Source organism: Amblyomma maculatum, chromosome 1 (genome assembly GCF_055883805.1).
Source record: "Amblyomma maculatum isolate TAMU_Amacu chromosome 1, ASM5588380v1, whole genome shotgun sequence".
Lineage (NCBI taxonomy): Eukaryota > Metazoa > Arthropoda > Arachnida > Ixodida > Ixodidae > Amblyomma > Amblyomma maculatum.
In genome coordinates this window covers 57323530-57343510 of record NC_139344.1, presented here as the reverse complement: position 1 = coordinate 57343510, position 19981 = coordinate 57323530, and the positions used below count along the sequence as shown (strand labels likewise).

At 44.0% G+C, this 19981-nt stretch overlaps 1 protein-coding gene across 1 annotated transcript in view; it reads right to left on the bottom strand.

Annotated features, from left to right (window-relative positions):
• The window catches only part of LOC146202444 (cholesterol 7-desaturase nvd-like), a 60475-nt gene that overhangs the window by 24920 nt on the left and 15574 nt on the right, over positions 1-19981 (bottom strand). Inside the window, exons 2-3 of the mRNA XM_084601273.1 lie at positions 15798-15921; positions 14769-14957 (exon numbers count right to left, since the gene is read on the bottom strand). Of these exons, the coding sequence (XP_084457399.1) occupies positions 14769-14957; positions 15798-15921 (313 nt within the window). The remainder of the gene's footprint in view (positions 1-14768; positions 14958-15797; positions 15922-19981) is intronic.

Here is a 19981-nt window from a genome sequence, read left to right as displayed (position 1 = left end):
TGTTCAAGAAAGTCAGGTGATGATGGTGATATATTTTATTGACCGGCCCCTTTACAATGGTCGCCATACTGTGTACTCTCGTTGCTACTAAATTGCAAATTTTTGGAGTGTCTAAAGTAAATATACTAGGCTTTATGACTATCTCAGCGTCATGCAGAAAGGCATTGCTCTTTATATCAACTTAAGGGCAGCCTAATTTTTTCTTTTTCTAAAATTACGGCTACTTTTATTCTTTGTATATTGCTTGATTCGCTTTCAAATTCGTTCAAGACAAAAAATTACACAACCAGACGCCACCATACATGTATCAGCGCTGCCATCATCAGCGCTGCTACAGGCAAGAAAGGTTCTCGGTATTTGCGGCCGATGTCACCGGATTTGCTTAGTTTATTGATTCAGTTCATTATATTTAAAACCATTCTTGTGCTCTCAATGAAAGTTTTAGCGAAATCTGTGCATCTTAGTCCTACACGCGACTTAGGCAGCGCGGCCGTCATGGTGTTCAAGAGATGCAAGGCTATGCCAACTGTATGTCGAGTCCATGACGTCAGTGTTTGCAGGCGTGGTCTACCAATGAGAAAACGAGGCCAGCGTATGAAAACATTAATTTTTAATTGTCTGTGCCGCATTGTCAGCTCCACGTCAGGTATTCGGTAATTTATGGGTGGAACTTTCGAATGAAGCTAAAAAAAGTATTTGAAAAAGTCATTAAACTGTCCTTTTAAGTTACTTGAGAAAAAGCTCGTATTTTCTCGTTCCCCAGATACGAGTTCACACTAACAAAGTGGATGTGGGCCATTTCTTGAAAGGACTTCACGCCAACAGAGTATACCAAGGTATTTTCATAAGTATTTATTATTTTTTCTTCCTCTACACGCACTTGTTTGTAGGAGAATGACGTGCTTGTACGTGCAGTTTGCAAAAAATTGGAAGGAGGAATTTATTCCATTGCTGACATCGTCGTGAAAAAAAAAACAAAAAAAAAAAGCAAATGGCCGTTGTTTTTATTTATACAATACCAGTGTAATTCTAAAACTCGGTTTTTTTTTGGTCCATGTGTATTTGTGCGCTGATCATTTTGACTTGAAGTGCATAGAGTAGACGACGACATACATTGAATAAATTATTGGAAGTTGATTTAGATGTCATTTTCGGTGCCGCGTGGCGCCACCGTCACATCGGTAGAACAGCGCCGCCCTCGGCAAGGCGCGCGCCAGCGGAATGTCGAGGCAGCGCTACGGCAGCCTGTTCCTTCCGGCGAGGCGTACACGAGCATGCCTTTACCCGTTGTTATGCGGTGTGGCTTTCAAAGCTTAAGTAATCGCGCGGAGATTTTTCGACCAGGATATTTTTGAAAAAGAGAAAAGCTGTCCTCGGCCGCGAGTTAATGTTATCGGAACTACCCGGCGCATAATATTTCTCTCCTACACTCGGATATGCCGCGCGGGCGATTTCGCCATACGCTAGAAACGCCTTTGAAGACGACTTCGGTGACACGACCCACGCCCGCACTGCGCGGCAATCTTTTTTCATTCTTGAAATCGATCAGAACACCAAGTACCGCCCGGCCGTTAAACGATGACGCCGTAGCAGTGGTAGTCGCAATGATCCGGAGATTGTTCATTAAAAATAAAAAAACAAAGCAAAATTTATAAGCTCAAGCGATTCAAAAGAGAGCGATAGACGATGATTTTGCAGCTTCAGCCTTGCAACGAGAGGTGGAAAAATTGAGAAATGAACAAACGAGGCAGAAGTAAAGATTAACTTTTTGGCAGAAAAAGCAAAGTAAAGAACGTGCGGGATTCCCTGCACAGCTATGCTATCATGGCTCACTGAACCCAGCCTTGCGGCTCCCCAAACTTTATCATCATATAAACGAATTGAAGCATCATCTTTAAAGATACAACGATGCTCTGGTTGAGCACTTCGGAGTTGCGGTAGATACCAGACTTCGGAAATGCTATAATATCAATACGTTTCTCTTTACATGCTGCGGAAGTTGTAAATGGAAAAGCTAAATTTACTGTTCTTAGCGGCAGTACTTTTCGGATACCTATTTTGTTCATCTAGGCATTCTTCAAGCACAGGAAGTTCGTCGCGATTGACGGAACCTGTGTAGAGTATTTGAAGGCATTGATCGAGTATTGCCAAAACCGTAAACTACAATCAAGTAAAAACAGAAAGCGTGATGTGTTATAGGAGAGGCCGCCAAAAACTAAAAAGGCATTTTATTTCTAAATTACTTGCCGTGATGGTCGTTCGCTAAGGTGTTCTGCTTTATTTGCGTTCCATGAATTTGCCCGTGCCACGCTAACTGCGGCTTGTTGGAGAACAGTCAAATCTGTTTTACAGCGTTAGTCATATTTGCAACTTCTCCGAGGTAAGAAGTTCTTGCGTTGCTAGGCCCGAATCTGGAAATCTCGGGTTCTCAAAAAGGCCAATCATAAACACCGTGCTTAGGTGGGCCAGGAAATGGGCGCAGCTGTGAAATCGCGCAAACCGGTGTCAAGTACGCGCAACACCAATGCCAATCTCCTGTCGCTTCCTTCTCTGTCCCTTGTCTTTGTGCGCGGTTTCATGATTCAAGCCAAATTAACAACTGATAAATATTTGCTACTCGAAAAGAAACGGGAGCTGTAAACATTCCAGATACCAATCTCGTGCCTTCGAAATGAAAAAAAAAAAAAAAAAAACTGAGTTTATGGACGTACATTCATTAACTAAAATATAGTTTTTTTTCTTCTCGTTCGCATTTTATATGGAGCTGATAGCAACTCTTGTGGCCATGTGGTATTGAATGAGGTCTACAATAAGTGTTTTTATTGGGTGAGAAGGGCATGTCACAGACAAAGCTGAACAGATTCGAAGAGTCTAAACGCGGGCTCGTTTATCGGCACACTGGCATTGGTTGACGAAAGAAGAAACGAATAAGGACACAAAGTTTGTAGAATAGCAGTCGTTCGTGTCTCCTGTCAGCTATTTCTGTAAAGAGATAAAAATAAATGCGCTATAGCTATGCCAGCGAAAGTAGGCGGGCTAAAATTATCTCTTAATTTCCCATCACTGAGGGGGCTGCCTTTTCCTTTTCCGTGCCGGCCTTTTCTTGTTCACAGGCGGAAAAATGCTGGCATTGTAACTTAGGTTGTTCGATTACTCCGATTTCTATTTGCCGATAAAATGAACACTATAGATGCAGGACTGCGGCTTCAGCTCCGAGTCTCTCGTGCCCTCACTCCAGGTGAGCAGAAAGCACAAAGGTATTGCTTGCAACAAGAGTTTAAAGTTCCGCACTTTCCACGGCCACGCAGCAATCAAATCAGTAGATACGGGCCTCTGTCTATAAACGAACCATGTCCAGGTCACCCGACGCTCATGCTTGTGTGGAAACCGGTAGAAATGACTCGACTTAGAAGCGTACGCCCAGTTTGCGTAGCAGCCAGTGCAGCCAACAGGACAAAATTGCCTAGACTTCGTTTCACCGGACATGTTCACGCACAACGTCACGTAAAGATGGAAGTACCGAGGGAATCTCAAACAAACCAACGACAGACTGCGCACTCGAGTGCGCCGGCTGGCGCCGTTGCATACAAGCATCGAGAGAAGTGCCGAGAGGCGGCGCCACCCGTCCAGCAAATCAGGAAGCAACACAAGGTAGCAGAATACAAAGCAGCTTAGAACTGACCAATCTAAACTGGAAAAAGGCAGAAAAAAATATTCCAAAAACACATCTACAGGAATAAATGGAATTCCGATCAAGCTGATTAATTAACTCGGTCCAAAAAGTAAGGAAACGTTGTTAAAAACTCTGGAAATAGTCATAACGATTAAGCAAATTCCGGACAGCTGGCGGCAGAGTAAAATGAATTTGATTTATAAAGGGAAAGGAGACAGAATGCACATAAAATCCTACTGGCCGATTACCATAACATCTGTTATGTACAGGTTAGCCATGCAGGCGGTGAAATTAAAGGTGCAAGCATGGGTAGAAAGTAACAAGATACTCGGAGAACTTCAGAACGGCTTTAGAAATGGTAGGCGAAATGGTACCCAATGCATCGAAATATCTAGAGTGGAAAATAGACCTTTGTATTTGGCCTTCCTGGACATAAACGGGGCGTACGACAACGTAAGCGGGGAGCTCCTGTGGAACATATTAAAAGAAGAAGGTATTGGTTATGAGATAATAGAGTTCCTACAGGAAATATACCGGGATAACAAGGTAGAAATTACGTGGGAAGGGATAAGAAGTACGGAGGATGCCAAAGTATGCAAAGGATTAAGACAAGGCTGTCCTCTATCACCGGTGCTGTTCATGCTTTATATGATAAACCTGGAACGGAGGATACAAGACTGTAACCTAGGTTTTAACCTGTCATATAGATTAGGTGGAAAGGCGGTAGAGCAACGCCTCCCCGGTTTGATGTATGCAGACCATATTGTGCTGATAGCTGAGAGTCTGCAAGAATTGCAAACACTAGTTAAGTATTGCGGAGACGAAGGGGACGCTCTAGGCTTCAGTTTTAGCGCAGTTAAGTCGGGTCTGATGATTTTCAACGGCTCAACTGATCAGGGGCTTAAAATACAAGGCTATGAAATACCTAAAGTAGCAGAATATAAATATCTGGGGGTATGGGTAAACGAAGGATTGGCATACATTGGAAAGCGTGAGCAATCACTTTAGGCCGAAGGGCGAAGGAATGTCGGGATAATGAAGCATAAGGCATTGTGGGGATACAATAGGTATGAGGATTTGAGGGGTATTTGGAAAGGAATTATCGTGCCCGGACTTACTTTCGGAAATGCGGTTTTGTGCCTAAAACCAGAGGTACAGTCGACATTTGAAATAAATCCAGGATCCGTTGGACGATTAGCACTAGGTGTCCACGGCAAAACTGCAAATGAGACAGTACAGGGGGATATGGGCTGGGCATATTTCGAAGTACTGGAAGCTCAGAGTAAAATATTATGTGAGGAACGCCTGAGGAAATTGGACAGTAACAGATGGGCAGCTAAAGTATTTAAATACCTGTACCTAAAAAGCGTTGACTCACAATGGAGGAAAATAACTAGGAAACTAACTAGTAAGTATGCTAGTCACAAGGACGGAGAAATAAAGAGCATTAAGCAACAGGTGAAAAACACATAAGGTAAAAATTGGATAAATTCGATACCGAAAGTGGAAAATGCAGATCAGGAAGGAAGATTTCTTTGATAACTCAAGAGGCAGTGCCCTACTTTTTGAAGCTAGACCAGGGTGGCTTAGAACACGCAGCTACAAAAAGAAATTTAACAATGGAGATGACGCATGTGCTCTATGTGGAAACTCCAGTGAAACAATTGACCATATTATACCCGAATGTAATGGTATCCATCCGGAAGTTGATGCAGGCGCAATCACTGTTCCTGAAGCTCTGGGGTTTAGAGATAACAGTGGCCGGGTGAATAAACCGGCGGTAGAAACTAGCAAAATACGACTGGAAGATTGGTGGCTTAAAAGCAGAGAAGTGACATAATGTTAGTATTGTAGGAACAAAAATTTAATAAATAGAATGATGGTTTAGTTAACCATTCCAAATCAATAATTAAGATATAGGGAGAAAAATGAGCATGATAGCTACTGCTACCATCCCGTTTCAAAGGGGACGCTTCTATATTCCATCCATCCATCTTCCATCCATCCGGTTCCTATAAGGCGTGCAAAAAGATGGTGACGCCACTTGTGGCGGAGTTGGTAAGTACATCCGGGAGCGCAACCGGCCGCGTCGCCTGCTGTGTGCTGTTATGCTGTCGTCACGTCATGAATTCGTTTTCTCACGGCGTTTGCATCGTTGCATTGACAGTATCCGTTGCCAATGCACTGTGACACAAACTACAGGTTCATCTCTAGAAATAGTTTTTTCTACGGTAAATGTTCGAAAGCTATAATACAACCAAGAGAGAACTGGTTGAGTTCATCTCGGGTTAACAAGCCGCTTGTTATCCCTGCCTGTTTCGATATGAAAGCACTTGAAACAATATCGGCATATGTCATCGCGAATATTCTGACTATCGTTACCATTCACGTTTAGTACAGGAAACAATTTATATTGGTTACTAAGTAAACCAGCAACTACGTTGCTGCATATTTTTGTGGTGCCTAATTTTTTAAGTTTCTGATTTAAATTCACGGCTGTCGATTTTGGATAATTTTTTTTTTTTTTTGCTATCCTCTTAAATCCAAGCCACAAAAACGAAAGCTGTGAGCACTTACTGCAATAAATGCGCTTCACGAGGAGCTGGAGAGTAGTTTTGCTGATCACCAAGAAAGAGAATAAATTTTTTAAGAGATCAATTACTGCTGATCAGTGCAAGTCGCATTCAGTACAATGCGCAGCTGATGGTGTCCGCTTGCCTTCTGTACACAATATTAGGTCAACCTGGAAGTGCAAACACACTGACCTTTCCCCATCCAAGCACCCTAACGAAGCTTTGCTCTTCATTCCAATTGTCTCCTGAAACTGAGTCCTCTACTTTTCTGCAGTACGTGAAGCAGAGATTCAAGAAGCTGAAGCCACACGAATATCATGTGATGCTGATGCTAGACAAAATACACAGTACGCCTTTTCTAGGTGATAAAGGCGGCAACATTAGTGGTACTGTGGTCAATTCTAGTGGTGTTTCAACGTCAGCTCATGCAATTATGATTCATAGTTTTGCTGGTTGTCTTTAAAAAGTAGCACGCGTGCACTGTTCCCGTGAAAACGCTGACAGCTAACTAGCCTCATGAGATTCTAAAGGAAGTCATTCTACGTTTGGAGGATATCGGTTACAAGCTTGTGCAGTGGTTTCCGAAAGAAATTCACTCAGCAGATAAGCCACAATGATGTTTTCCCAACCACATAAATCCAGAATTCCTTACCCACATCCCACATACCCTTTACGACTATTTTTATGGGGTTCATTCTGTACAAGTTTTAGAAAGCATGCGGAATAACTACATCAATGAAAAAATCCAGGCACATATCTTTTTTGCCCCCACTTTTACCTGTCGAACAATAGCGTCCATCCTGATCGTATAGGCTGGACATCTTTCGCAGATATAAGAGAGCTGCATAAAGAAGCAGCAGAACGTTTGAAGCGTGGATATGGGCTTACCTTAAGGACCCTGAATCTCCACAATTTGAAGAGATAAATATTAAGAGTGCATTGAAGGTTTCCAGTCCATTTGTTGCGGAAATCTTGAGTGCTAATAAGAGTCAACCAGGTTTACGCCACGCTGTGTCAACAGCAGATTTCATCACGATTATTGTTTGGCGTGGGAGCATGGTTAGGGCAGAGACACTTTTGAACGAAATCCGCCACAGCAACATCTTTGAAGAGCTAATGTCAGGAATTCGCGCGTACGGAAGTTTACATTCCTGTGAAAAGAAGAAAAAAAACTTCGCTGGTCAAAATGAAAGCAGGATCCTTCCTTACTACAAGGCTCACAGGCGGTGCAACGTTCGGTGCGGCTTTTTAGAAGCAAACGCCGTACAGGTGCTGTCTACAAGTGTACATCTGCACGTTGTCATAGTCCACCGATTTCCTATAGGGCGTGGGCAGCCTAAAGATACCTGATTTGCTGGACAGGACTGTGTGATTAGACTTGTCGCGAATCATTGAGTTCCTTAATTGTTGCTGTGAAGAACCGCTCGGGCAGTGTCATGACTTCTGAACGCTTCTATGCAGTGACATACTTTCTCAAGAGCAAATATATATGCTTCCATTTTCGGCAGTCTCTGCCTGGACACTAGCACTATGCTTATGTAGCCGCTACAGATAATCGCTGCGTCCAGTGCAGCTTCAGTAACGCCACGCTCCAGCTGGGTAGTACAATCGCGTAAACGTAAAAGTGGATACACTATGCGAAGTTTGGCGCATTTCATGACAGCCGAGCAGCTAAAAATTTATCGGCAAGTAAGGAGAGGCTTTATATTACAAGCTCTATAAACAGTGGCCCCAGAGATGTTTTTTTTTTTTTTTTTTTTTTTTTTTTTTTTTTTTTTTTTTTTACGCAAGCTTGCCATAAGGCATATTATAGAAACCAGTGTAAATTATTTTCGGTAAGGAACCGGAGCAGGCTCCCACTCTTGTCGTTGTCGGTGAGCCATTTAGAGAAGTCCTCTTCCCTTGTCGTGGTTAGTCCCATTTCGCGCAGAAGCTGTGTCCTTGATGAACGCCCCTTTTTAGCACTACCTCGACCAAACCAATTTATTAAAATACCGGAATGAGCGAAACACCTTCCTCAACTTCAACGGTCCAGAACACACGTTCCGCTGCCCATTTGAAGCGCCACGTAGGTATGCCATCCTTGATGTCCTCCGTGTTATACCGCTGTCACACGGGCATTTCGAAGGCCCTCGAACCGACTGCCTATCAACTCCAAGGACTTCGAAAGCTGCCACACGGGCGTTTTCAATGATCATTGAGTCGATAGTCTATCGAATCAGCGGAGCAGCTCAGAACTCTACGGAGATTTCGAAGGCCCTCGAACGTCCTCAAGGTTGCTAGCGTTGACCCGAGGAGCGTCACGCACACATGTGCACAGCACGTTTACGATACAAAAATATGAACAAGCGTTATTATTTTATTTTATTATTTTATATCTTTAATTTGCGTGGTGAAATATTAAAGTTCTTAATAATTTTAAATAGCATCGCTCTTTTTTAAGGCACATTATTTATGCGCTATCACTGTAAACTGTGCCGCTGAGAAATGCAAACATAATGAAAAGCACAGCCGTATGAACGTCAACGCGATAAAAAAAAAAAAAAAAAAAAAAAAAAACGTTGTCCTTGAATAACAACTAAACACCTGCAGTTACTAAAAAAGGCAACAGTTATATTTTATTTTCCATTTATAGGAAATTTTAGTTCTTTAAGCAAAACCGAAAGCAATGATAGTGGCGCCACAAACGTTTGGCGCCAAACAACAAAGCTATTTCAACAGCCTTCGAGTTTTGCCGTCTAGCAGCGGCACAACTCCATCGAGTTCGATCGGGATTGAAAATCTCGAAGGATATTGACTCAATCGCCTTCGAAACTGACCGTGTGACTGGGCTATTAGACACCTCTGGCTGGTTTCAAATAACACGTTAGCACTCTTCACCACAAGTAATATCAAAGCTGCCTCCGGCCAAGCTGCCAAGCGTTTCTTTCTTTTTCTTTTTTTTTTTTTTACGCAAGCTTGCCATAAGGCATATTATAGAAACTCATGTAAATTATTTTCCGTAAGGAACTGGAGCAGGCTCCCGCTCTTATCGTAATCGGTGAGCCATTTAGAGAAGTCCAAGCGTCTCTGCATGGCGGTTTTTCCGCTGACTTGAACGAGAACATCTTCGGCGGAACTCCGCCTGGTTGGGTACTTGAAACAAAAGTTTGAGAAACACTTATCACCAACCAATTATCGCTGATCCGCAGATGGGTAGGCCTCAGAGCATTCGAGCGAACTGTTTTTATAGGCCTAGTCTCATTTTAATGACGCCTCCAGCCTAATACTCAAGGATTCAACATCCTCAGATTTGCAGTGAGTGTACAAAAAATTGGATTAAAAGCGGATAGATAATGGCGCAAAAAGTATGATTCGGCTTTTTCTTCTTTATTTATTTCACCCGACTAAGGATTAGGAGATGTATGGCAAGTATAAATGTAAACCTTACTTTAGTTTGAAGAACTCGTTCAGGAATGCTGTACAAGCGTAGGCGAGAAGCAGCAGATTTGATTGGCTGCCTTCCTGCACTCCAGGTTTTTGCGCAAAGAACGAAGGTTGACAGAAGTATGCGCTGCCATATTTTTCCATAGAATGAGTGCGCTCTACAGGTTACGAGGCGAGCAAGTAATCGATACGCCACAGAACCACGTTGCTTCTTTGGAGTAAAGGTGCCCCTAGTGTATGCTTTGCCGCACAACTGTACGCTAATGAACAGCTGTGTTATTAGAAAGAAACATTTGCTGAATAATCAGGCAGTGTTAAAGGCGCTGTCGCGTCTACTCATAAGACCACGTTTGAGCGTCTCCCTAACTTCGCAAGAAATACAGAATATTTTGTTCTGGCCTGCAGGAAGTAAGATGTCTGAAGGTATCGCTGTTATAACGTAGAGCGCTGTAGCTACTCTCAAAATCAAACTTCAGACCCTTGCACTCATCATTTTAAGCTTTAAACTAATTACAGTGTCTTCAGTATAACTTTAGCTACATCTAACCGCAACACTTCACAACTTAGAAGCGCTATACTAGTACTAAGCTACTAGAGTCACATCTGGTAGTCTGGCACTTTAATGCGCAAATATTAAACCCACAGACACGTGTGAAAGTTTCAAACAAGTCGTGTTCGGGGAAGCCCTTGTGGAGTGCCGACTGAGTGGCTGGCGAGCCCTAATTTAGACTTTACAGAGCAGATTTCACTTTCTCTGTCTGGGATGCGGATTACCCTGCCAGAGACTTTGCATGGGAAGTGGCCAGATCCCGGTATTGTGTGCCGCAACCACACACGACGTCGGCGAAATATGTTTTTGCAGCGAACAGGAACGTGTCTTGTGCTAGAGAGAATCGCTGCCGTGCTTCCTTGAATCGGTCTTTATAGTTATTATCCCTTTTTGCCAGGTTGGCCATGACGGCGAATATGCGGCGTTGTCCCCTTTACTGTCTGCAAAGCGTGACACAGTTTCCACTCGTCAAATGAGTGATAATTAGTAGTGCCTTTAGCCTTAATTGGGCGGTTGTTACACCTCTGAGAGTTGTGGCTGAATTTCGGCACTTGGAGAGCTGACAAGAATTAGGAATGCATAGGTAGGACGTTCACTTTAATGCACCCAACGTCGATGGAGCTGGGAGAGAGCAGGAGTTAAAGATCAGAAATGTGTGCTTTGTATGTATGTGTGCATCTTTGTTACTCTTAGAGATTTTGACCCCTGTGCATTAATTGCATTTCGCTTAGAAGGGGCTGTTAGCATTCTTTCTTCTCAGAGTGGTATTACTTCTGTTTTGAATAAAGGGCCCTGGACAGTGTTAAATACCTGTGGACAGTGTCTGTTATGAGGTTGTCCCCAAATGGCACAAACCTTTTTTTTTTGCAGATTTGAAAACTGATCTCTGTTTCGAAGCTCAAGCAGGGGAATCCTACTTGACAGTTCTGCTGTTTTGCATCCAGGGCCTAGAATATCTGCGAGGCTTTCATAAACAATCAGATGCAATGCTATCCAGACTGATTTGTTTGGCTTTTTTCTGTGGACTACACGGTATTTAGGAAAGAAGGCCTGTTTCCGTTCAGATAATTTTCTAGTAGCTTCGGACCACGTCTTTTTGTAAGAACGACAGTTTTAAGAAAAAAGGAAACCATGAAAAATTATTGTTCGTGAGCAGGGCCAGTATAAGCCACAATTGAGCACAACAAATGAGTGCGACAGGCACCTGCAACCAAGTTCTGGCAACGTCAGCTGTACCTTCAAGCTATAACCATATATGGAGCAACTCGGGGTGGTTGGCCACATAAGGTTAGCCCATAGCGCCAAGAAAAAAAAGGAAAAACCAAGAATCTATAAGGAGACAGGGTGGTTTTTCGAAGGAATACAGGAGAGGGAAAGATAAAGGGGAGGATAGGAAAAGGCGACAGCCAATTTCCCCCGGTCGAGTCAGCCCGGAGGTGCCGTCTACGGGAAGCGAAAGCCGAAGTGGTGTTCTGCCTCTGTCGAGGGTTCTTAGAGGTCCAAACACTCGCCGTCGGCTTAACTAACAGTATCCATCAAGACGCTGGCGGGCCAAGCCCACCTAATCTCAAGGAAACCGTGGTGCTGCGACTTATCAACCCTTCCGTGTCGATGCCTGCGGAGCTGGGCGACTCAATGCTCAGAAGAATACCTATGGTACGGCGGTCTAAGGAACCATAACAAAGTTTACCACGTGAATCTCTGTGCCGTAGCACACAGCCTGATGAGAGGAAGCATTTCTTCAGGCGCCTCAGTAGTGCTCTTCCACACTACATGCTGGAGCTGAGAGGAATTCTGTCGGACTACTACATCCTATATTCAGATATAACGAAGAAGGCAGCTTTTTTCCTCCAAAGGAGCTCCTGTAGCAACTTGCGTCGACATATACGACGTCATGGTTAATCCCTTTAGACGTGCTAGTGTGACAATTCAGGGTGTGGCAATAAAAGGGGATTCATCACGGCTTCACCGCGATTAACCACAATGTCAGGAAAATCGGTCGACACCACTGGCTGAAGGGGCTTCGGAGAGGCACATCTGCCGCTTCTTTCTTGATCTGTATTCGGTTATAGTTCACTATAGGCACGGTATAACACGCTATGTCGCAGTCATACGGTGATCCGCTAACGGGCGTCGGTCGAGAGCGCCTATAAGGAAGGAACGTGGATTCTCTTCCTGTAAGGAAGGAAATGTGGATTTGAAAACTTGTTTAATTGGTTTTCTCGCATTCTATTATTTAAAATCGCATCTCTGCGCGTGGTATCAAGGCGAAACTCAGGTGAACTTCTTCTGCATCATCAAATACACGAAAGACGTCTGTACTTGGCGCGCAAAAGTGCAAGCGACGTCATTTTAAAGAATTCAGATAAAAAACAGTCATTGCTTGACATTTTTGACACTTGATATTTGGAATGATGCTTTGATAGAGCACTTTTTAACATTTGGATCACTCACTCGTAACCACTGCGATCAGCGTTGTTGTCGGCCGCTCCGGAAACACGTGCTATAGTGCTGATGTTTTTCAACACGATGATGCATCTGCAGGTCAGGGTGATGCATACACTGCGATAATAGAGACTCCTGTCACAGTTACCCCCCCCCCCCCCCCCCACCATACCACACATTCAGGAAACCAAGCTTATGCTGCAAAGAGCTCGTGTGCTTGAATTTATATTATCAATAGTACTGTCAAAATTACTACCAGTAAGATTATCGATAGCGCTATCGATAGACAATCGAAATTACTATCGATTGGACTATCAACAGTAGAATCGATAGCTTTTTTGCCATCGATAGTTTGATATTCACCTAACTATCGCTAGTATTATCCACAGTTTTGCATCATTAACGCTCACCTGTGCGCCGAGCATCACCTCGCGCCGGTTGCCAAAAAGAGGAGTGCCTCTCCACGTGTCACTATAGTGTAGTGCCGCTCTGTTGACGCGAGTGCGTGCTCTAAATATTTAGTAGATTCAGATCGGAGCGTCGAAACTCAAGCTGCTCGCATTGATCGCCTAGCGCCGCTTGGCACATGTGCCGTTGTTGTTTAGGTTCACATCAAAACAGCTGCGGCTGGTGCTTTGGGAAACGTCATCGCTCACCATAAAAGCTGTACTTCTGATAATTGCATACTTAAACGGCATAATAACTCAGTTGTATAAACGACATTTTATTTCTCCGTCTCGATTCAGCAGCAAATCATGCCGCACGACATCAAGGCAAGCTTTCGATCAGCTAGGCTGGCTTTACCGCACCACAAACAGTTCATTGAAGTTTGGCTTTTTCGCATAACAGTACTGTCGCCTTGGAAACAAGTACGCCAGACCAAAGGCAATTTTCTAGCGGACTCGCCGTTCCCCTCATCAAGCGGTTTCACAGCGGCCGACCCGGCTCCGCACGTGCAGAAGTTTCATATCGGCTCCATTAGGAGAAGCATGCCTTGCAGGGGCATGGCGTGCCGCTCGATATATCGATTGTTCCACCGAACGCAAACACGCCTTCAATACTTTTCATGATTTTCAAGAAGATATTCTGAGAGCTCGATATAAGTAATAATTCGATACATCCGGGGTCGAGTCTACATGTCAAGACGGACCCTTTGTTAAACGTAAACAGCTGTAATAATACATGCGCAAATATGTTTTGTTTTTATTGAAAAAGGGGGGGGGGGGGGGGGGGAGAGAGCAAGAAGCAGGCCTACATTATGCCCACAATCTAATTTTATGGACAAGATGGTGAAGATGAACCATGCAATATGTACCTGCAGTCTAAGGAGGATCGCGCCAAGGAGCGGTATATTAGGCACTGCAAGTAACCGAACTAATAAAACAATGTACTATAGCCCAGTGTAATTACCTGAAAGCTGTTGAGGGTCGCGTGCACCAGTCTGTACAAGTTTTTTGTTTGTTTGTTCTCCAATTGAAGGAGTAAGTAAGTACAAGTAATCGAAGGATAAAGTTACAATGCTCACGGGGGCAGCCTAAATTTGCAGCTTCTGCCAGCCATGTGGCGCCACGAAACCTACCCACCAGTCCAGTCAGCAGTCGACAATCTCACCTGCCAACTAACTACCACACGCCAGAGGAATGCTCATGGTCTTTCGCTCACAACGCCCACAGCGCTGGATTTTCCCCAGAACGGGGCATTTAACGCTCTCATGTTAAATTTAATAACACAGAAAATTCGCGCAGGTATACGCTGCTATCAGCTGGACGAAAAGCATTCTTTCAAAGCTGGACACGTGTTCCAGGGAAGGTTAAAAATATCGACCATGTTCAGCGTCGGAAACAGCATCCAAACAAGTGAGGTCAGTTCAGCACAGGGACGGAAGCTCTCAGTTTCTTTTTTTTTTTTTTTCTAGCTGTTATTGGCATGTAAATAATGCGAACTTCAATGTCCGCAAACAAACCGCGACATAATTGAGGTTCATACTGGCGTTTCATACTACGTACCTTTTCACCCTGAAAAGGATCTGGCAGTTTTCGCCCTGTAAGTTTATACTTCTGCGACGTTTGGTCTAAAACAAGTACAACACAGCTATACTTGCCTTTCACGGCGTAAGGCACGTGTGCGCATGCTCCAGTGTCCGCCTGGAACCTCCAACCGTGGAAAGGGCACTCGATGCAATCACCCACCACGCGACCCATGACGCCCAAGTGGGCGCCCAGGTGCGGGCAGTATGCGTCCATCACGTGCGCCGCGCCATCTTCAGTGCGGAAGACCACCAATTCGTGTCCTTTAACGAGTAGGAAACACCAAAATGAAGCGCTAGTGGGGTCAGTTTAAGCATATTGGCCAGTCACTGCGAAAATGAGTGATAGGGTAAAAAGTAACTTATTCCAAACGTGTATGCTCATAACGGTAATTTGTTTCTCCCTTCTGTTTCATTGGAAGCACGGTTTTAAAGTATGAAGGCGCAGATTCAAAGAGCAACATGCCGTCGCAACTTTTATGCATTTCGTTCCAGTCCTAATGCCTCCAGTTAAGCAACAGATGTTTTCAGTGGAGCGATATCTGCTTTTAGAATGAACTGAGCCCCATTATGTGTCCGAGCATCTTTGTCACTCTTTGCAAATGGGTAGACAGGCATCTTTTTGTTTCCTCTTTAAATGGGAAATAATATGACTAGTAAAAGCCACATGTGTGCGTATCGATGAGGCTGAGTATCTTCTGTGCTCACTACAGGTAGGTACAATTTCGACAGCTGGGACTTTTTAGCGCAATATTTTCAAATAGAAAAGCGTTGCATAGAGGTAAACAGATGGGTAAGAAATGCAAATAAACCTAAGGGTATATTTAAAGCTCTTACAAGAGTTTTCACAAAATCAGGCTACAGCCCCCCCCCCCCCCCCAAAAAAAAAAAAATAAAAAAAAAGGTATTGGAGAGTTACTGCTTTGTCGTGTTCGGTTTTACAAAAAGCAAAAAGCAAGGAAGCAATAGAAAATAAGAAACACGAGCTCTCTATGAAAGCAAGCAAAATAACAGTAAATTCTCTCTTACTACCCAAGCACCAGTTATGCTTTAATAAATTATTGCGCACAACGTTTTGCATGAGGGATCGTAAATACGACTCACCTATAACGTTGAGAGCCTTTACTTGCCCCACCTGAAGATCTTGCGACTCAGCTATTGGGATCCATCCATTGGGGTACACGGGCGGCGCATTTCTGAACGCTCGCGCCGCTCGTGCACGTAAGTCCTATAAAAAAAGTTGGGGGCCTAGTTAGTACGACATTCTTTAAACTTCAAAAACGAAGGTCTCGAATGAGAAGGCACAGAAAAGAAGCACGCAGAACGAACGCTGACTTAGTATAGAACTGTTTTTAGTGCGCCAACTCCCCGCTTCTTCGCGAACTACAATGCGCTCGGGCAAAGTTAATCAACGAGGTCTCCAAACGCAACATCCGTAGAGATAAGTTCCAGTGCAATAAGTGCATATGATATATCTTTGAGAAAATAACCGAAACACGTTATTTCATCATCTGCCCACCGAACTCCTCACTCAGGCCTGGTGTGAAGCACTTGAAGTTACCACGTGAGGTGATGTAACTTTGACGTCATGAACCTGTCGGCCAATAAGGATATTTTAATTTTTGAGGATCTTGACTTACGACACCGGTTTTTTCCGAGAGACAGAACCCTCAACGCTACCGTGTTAAAAACGCCAAAGCAGTCGTCAAGTTTTTCGTCGATCAAAATGTCCTACCTAAAAATAAACTAGCAGTACTCAAGACGTTGACAGGTCTCGTGGAGAGGGCACACGCTGCGAAGTAGAAGTCTGAAATGTACCGTCATTTGACCGGCCTTGGTGGCCTTGTAGTTAAACTGTTGCAACAGGAGTTCTCGGTAGCGTACATATCCGCGCAAACATATCCGCAAACAGTAAACTTGCCCACGCCAGCTAGGTTTCAACTTTAGTTCAAGTTTGCCAAACCTGTCGAACTGAATTACGGTTTGTCTCGTAGCTAGCGTCATCGGCCTTGCAGCTGGTGTCCACGAGAGAGAGAGGGGGAGCGTTAACGAGCACGTACCACTTCAACGTGGCAGTTGAGGTGCGCCTAGAGACTAGAAACAACAAGCTAAACAGTTGATTGGTCACTGGGCAAGCTTGAGCTCACAAAAGCTCCACGTCGTGATTTTGAGAGGTATGACTACTCTAAGGACTTAAGTGTAGGACAACTGTATCTTAGTGCGAAAGCACTATGTCACTGCCCACAGCTGGAAAACCTGGGGTATTTGTGAAGTATTTGACTTTCGGAAGAAAAAAGTACTGCTGTGATTGAGATTCGATCACGCGCCAGCGCGCAAGGATCAGCTTCATTACACGAGAACACGGCGCTATAGCCGCAGCCGATCGCCCAGCGTGTTTAAGGGCCGCTTTTAGCCGAAACATAGACATTGTCGAAAAAGTTCCAAAAGAACTGTGTCGAAGCCAGAGAAATTACTAGCAGCAGCAAAAGACTGTGGGTTGGAACTTCGGAAAGGGCAGAATCTCTCCAGAGGTGGCCAGGATAATCTGCCATGGCGCGGTGCATTTCATTTCCTTTCATTCATCAACTTCCATTGGTGTGCGACGCACACAGGACACACCGCTGTGGTCTTGCCCTCAAGCGTTTTTAAGGCCTGGTGCCTTAAAAACGCTAAACGTATTCCTGCCATAACGGCGCTCTCGAATATGTTTGCGCACGATGAAATGTTGCTGTGCGGAACCAAACCAACTCTGAGTTTTTAAAATGCGTTGTCGTTCATTTTACATCAAGGGCGATTTTCGTACAATATTATAAAGCGGCTAGAGTTCCCAAGCTGAGATTATAAAGTGAAGCTGCGAGCTGCGTCTTACGCCAAATCTAAAAGATGGTAAGGAGTACGCCTGCGTCAAGAGGAACGCAGCAGAATTGGAGCAGACATTAAAATTTCAATCACGGAACGAACTTCTGAGCACTCGAAGATTTTTCATTCACCGTACAAGTTTCATAAACCTGGTGTTAAGTTGCTGGATAAATATGCAAAGGTGCTGCATAAAAAGAAAGATTGGCTGATATGACAAGCATAACAGCACAGGCAAAATAAAGAATCCAATACCCAGTACAATCCATGCTGCACGGACATGAAGGAGGTAGCATTGGCTTAAGGTCTATCGTAAAACCTTTCAGCCAATTGCTCTCTCCTTCTTGTCCGTGGGTATTGGTGCTGTCATGCTCGTCTTAGCAAGCAATAAAAAAAAAGCATAACTCAAGCTCAAAGACAAAGACAATGCTTCGCCTGAATTCTATGGCGATGAGAAAGCTGATAATGAAGATTTCTGCAGTTTGCCCACAGGTATGACGTAAAACCACCGCAATTTGTTTCTAGAAATAATTAACCCAGTGATGAGGCCAGTGCCGGGGAATTCCTTTACCACTGACACCGATCAACCACAAGTAGCCGGACTAGTTTGCGAGTTATTGCGCGAGTTTGTGAATGAAAGAATGCGTGTTCTGCATCACGGTCTTTATTATTTAGCTTCTGCTTTGCATTGGGCTCCCAAGTCGGCCTTCGCCGCATCGAAGAGACCAGAACAGAGTGGTGGGGCCCATGAACCGGAAGCTTTGGAAAGTAATGCGAAACGTCGATAGGAGGGGAACGCGTAGAAAACGTTTTCTGATGTCAGTTACTGTAGCCAACCAGTTGGCGTTCGTTCAAACAGAGCGCGCCTTTCCCTTCATTCGTTTATAAACACCATCTACCTGAACTGCCTGATCTCTGTAGAGGTGGCAAGCTAATGAGATGAGGTCATCCACAGCTCGAAATTTTCGTAATAAGGTCAGCAAATTGGACGCCAACCTCAAGCGTGATTTTGAGGTTGACTGAGGTCCTCTTTCAGTGAGGTCGGTTTGTGAGCTAGTCGGTTTCAGAGTTACTGCGACGACCACTTCTTCCGAATCGAGGCTCAAGTGCGCAGTGAATGTTACTGCCATCTCCCCTCAGTCAACAGTAAGACCGGAAGACGCGGCCCACTCCTAGCTTCGGGCGGTCCCATTGTAACGTCATTTCAGCCCGAGAGATCAAGGATCACGGTGCCGGCTGTTTGTGTTCGAGTCGGTTCTGTTGTTGACATTTTTATCTGCTGTAACTATTGCTTTAACGACGTAAACGGCTTCGCGGAATGAACGGAGGGCTTACGAGATCCAGCTGTATTCCATATATACTGTAAATAAGGAACACCCGGGATTTAAAGGCCACCAAAACCTCCGAATATGATGTAACATCATTTGCGCAGTGAAATACGGTAAATACGATTACAGAATCGGTGTAAATGACGGCTTCGCAATATTACTTTTCCTGCAGTCGCGCAAACCCTTAGCAGTGAAAACAGATGCACAGTGTACTTTTGATGTACTTTTCTCATTTTCAATTCAGCCTTTCACCTTCGACGTGTATTGCGGTTTTTTTAGTCGTCTGGGTGAAATTCCGTGCAACTGACATGTTTTCCTGTAAGAGTCTGGTATTGCTGCAGTATAAGATCATGTGCTGTTTGTTTATTACGAATGCGAGTTACTGTGAAGTCGCATACAGTGAGAAGGCTGTACCATAGTCGTAACAAAGAGGATCTTGATGTAACATTAGAAATGGCATTTATATTTTCTAATTATTGACGAATTTTGAAGCGGAGTTGAAAACGGTTCAATGACAGAGGCTTCTTATTGAACGATGTTTTGAAGGGGCACTTTGTAGTTATAGAGTAAGATATTTTTCGGCAGAGGTCATGTTTTTAGACTATACGAGCAAGTATGTTCTCCTGTACTCGAAGGAAGGTTCCTTTGTTTCTACGTACTAACTTCTTACCGGAAAGGTTCTGTACCCCTCAGGTGAGAGACACAAACCCACGTTATGTTTTGGCTCCAGTTGTTTTAGGTGTGGTAGCCTTGCAGGTGCATACACAATTTACTCATTGCAATCAAGGCAAAAGCGAAGAATGGAGCGCTAAATGTGCAAAAGGCATATCCTCTAAAACCCCCAATATATTTGTGAGATCGTTTTATTTGTGTTCAGGATTTTAGAGTTTTTCTTTGAGGGCGTATATGTGAGGCAGGAATGTGAGCTTCCTGTTGAAAATTGTATCTGGAAACGTATGTTCATTTTCAAAGGTAGCACGCTTTCGTTTATGTGCAGGGTGGGATCGAGCTGCAAGCCTCATTGCAGTGAGAAAAGAGCAACTACATATTTTTGCTTTTTTTTTTGTAGCGAGAGCCTAATACATTTCTTACAGCCCGAATGTC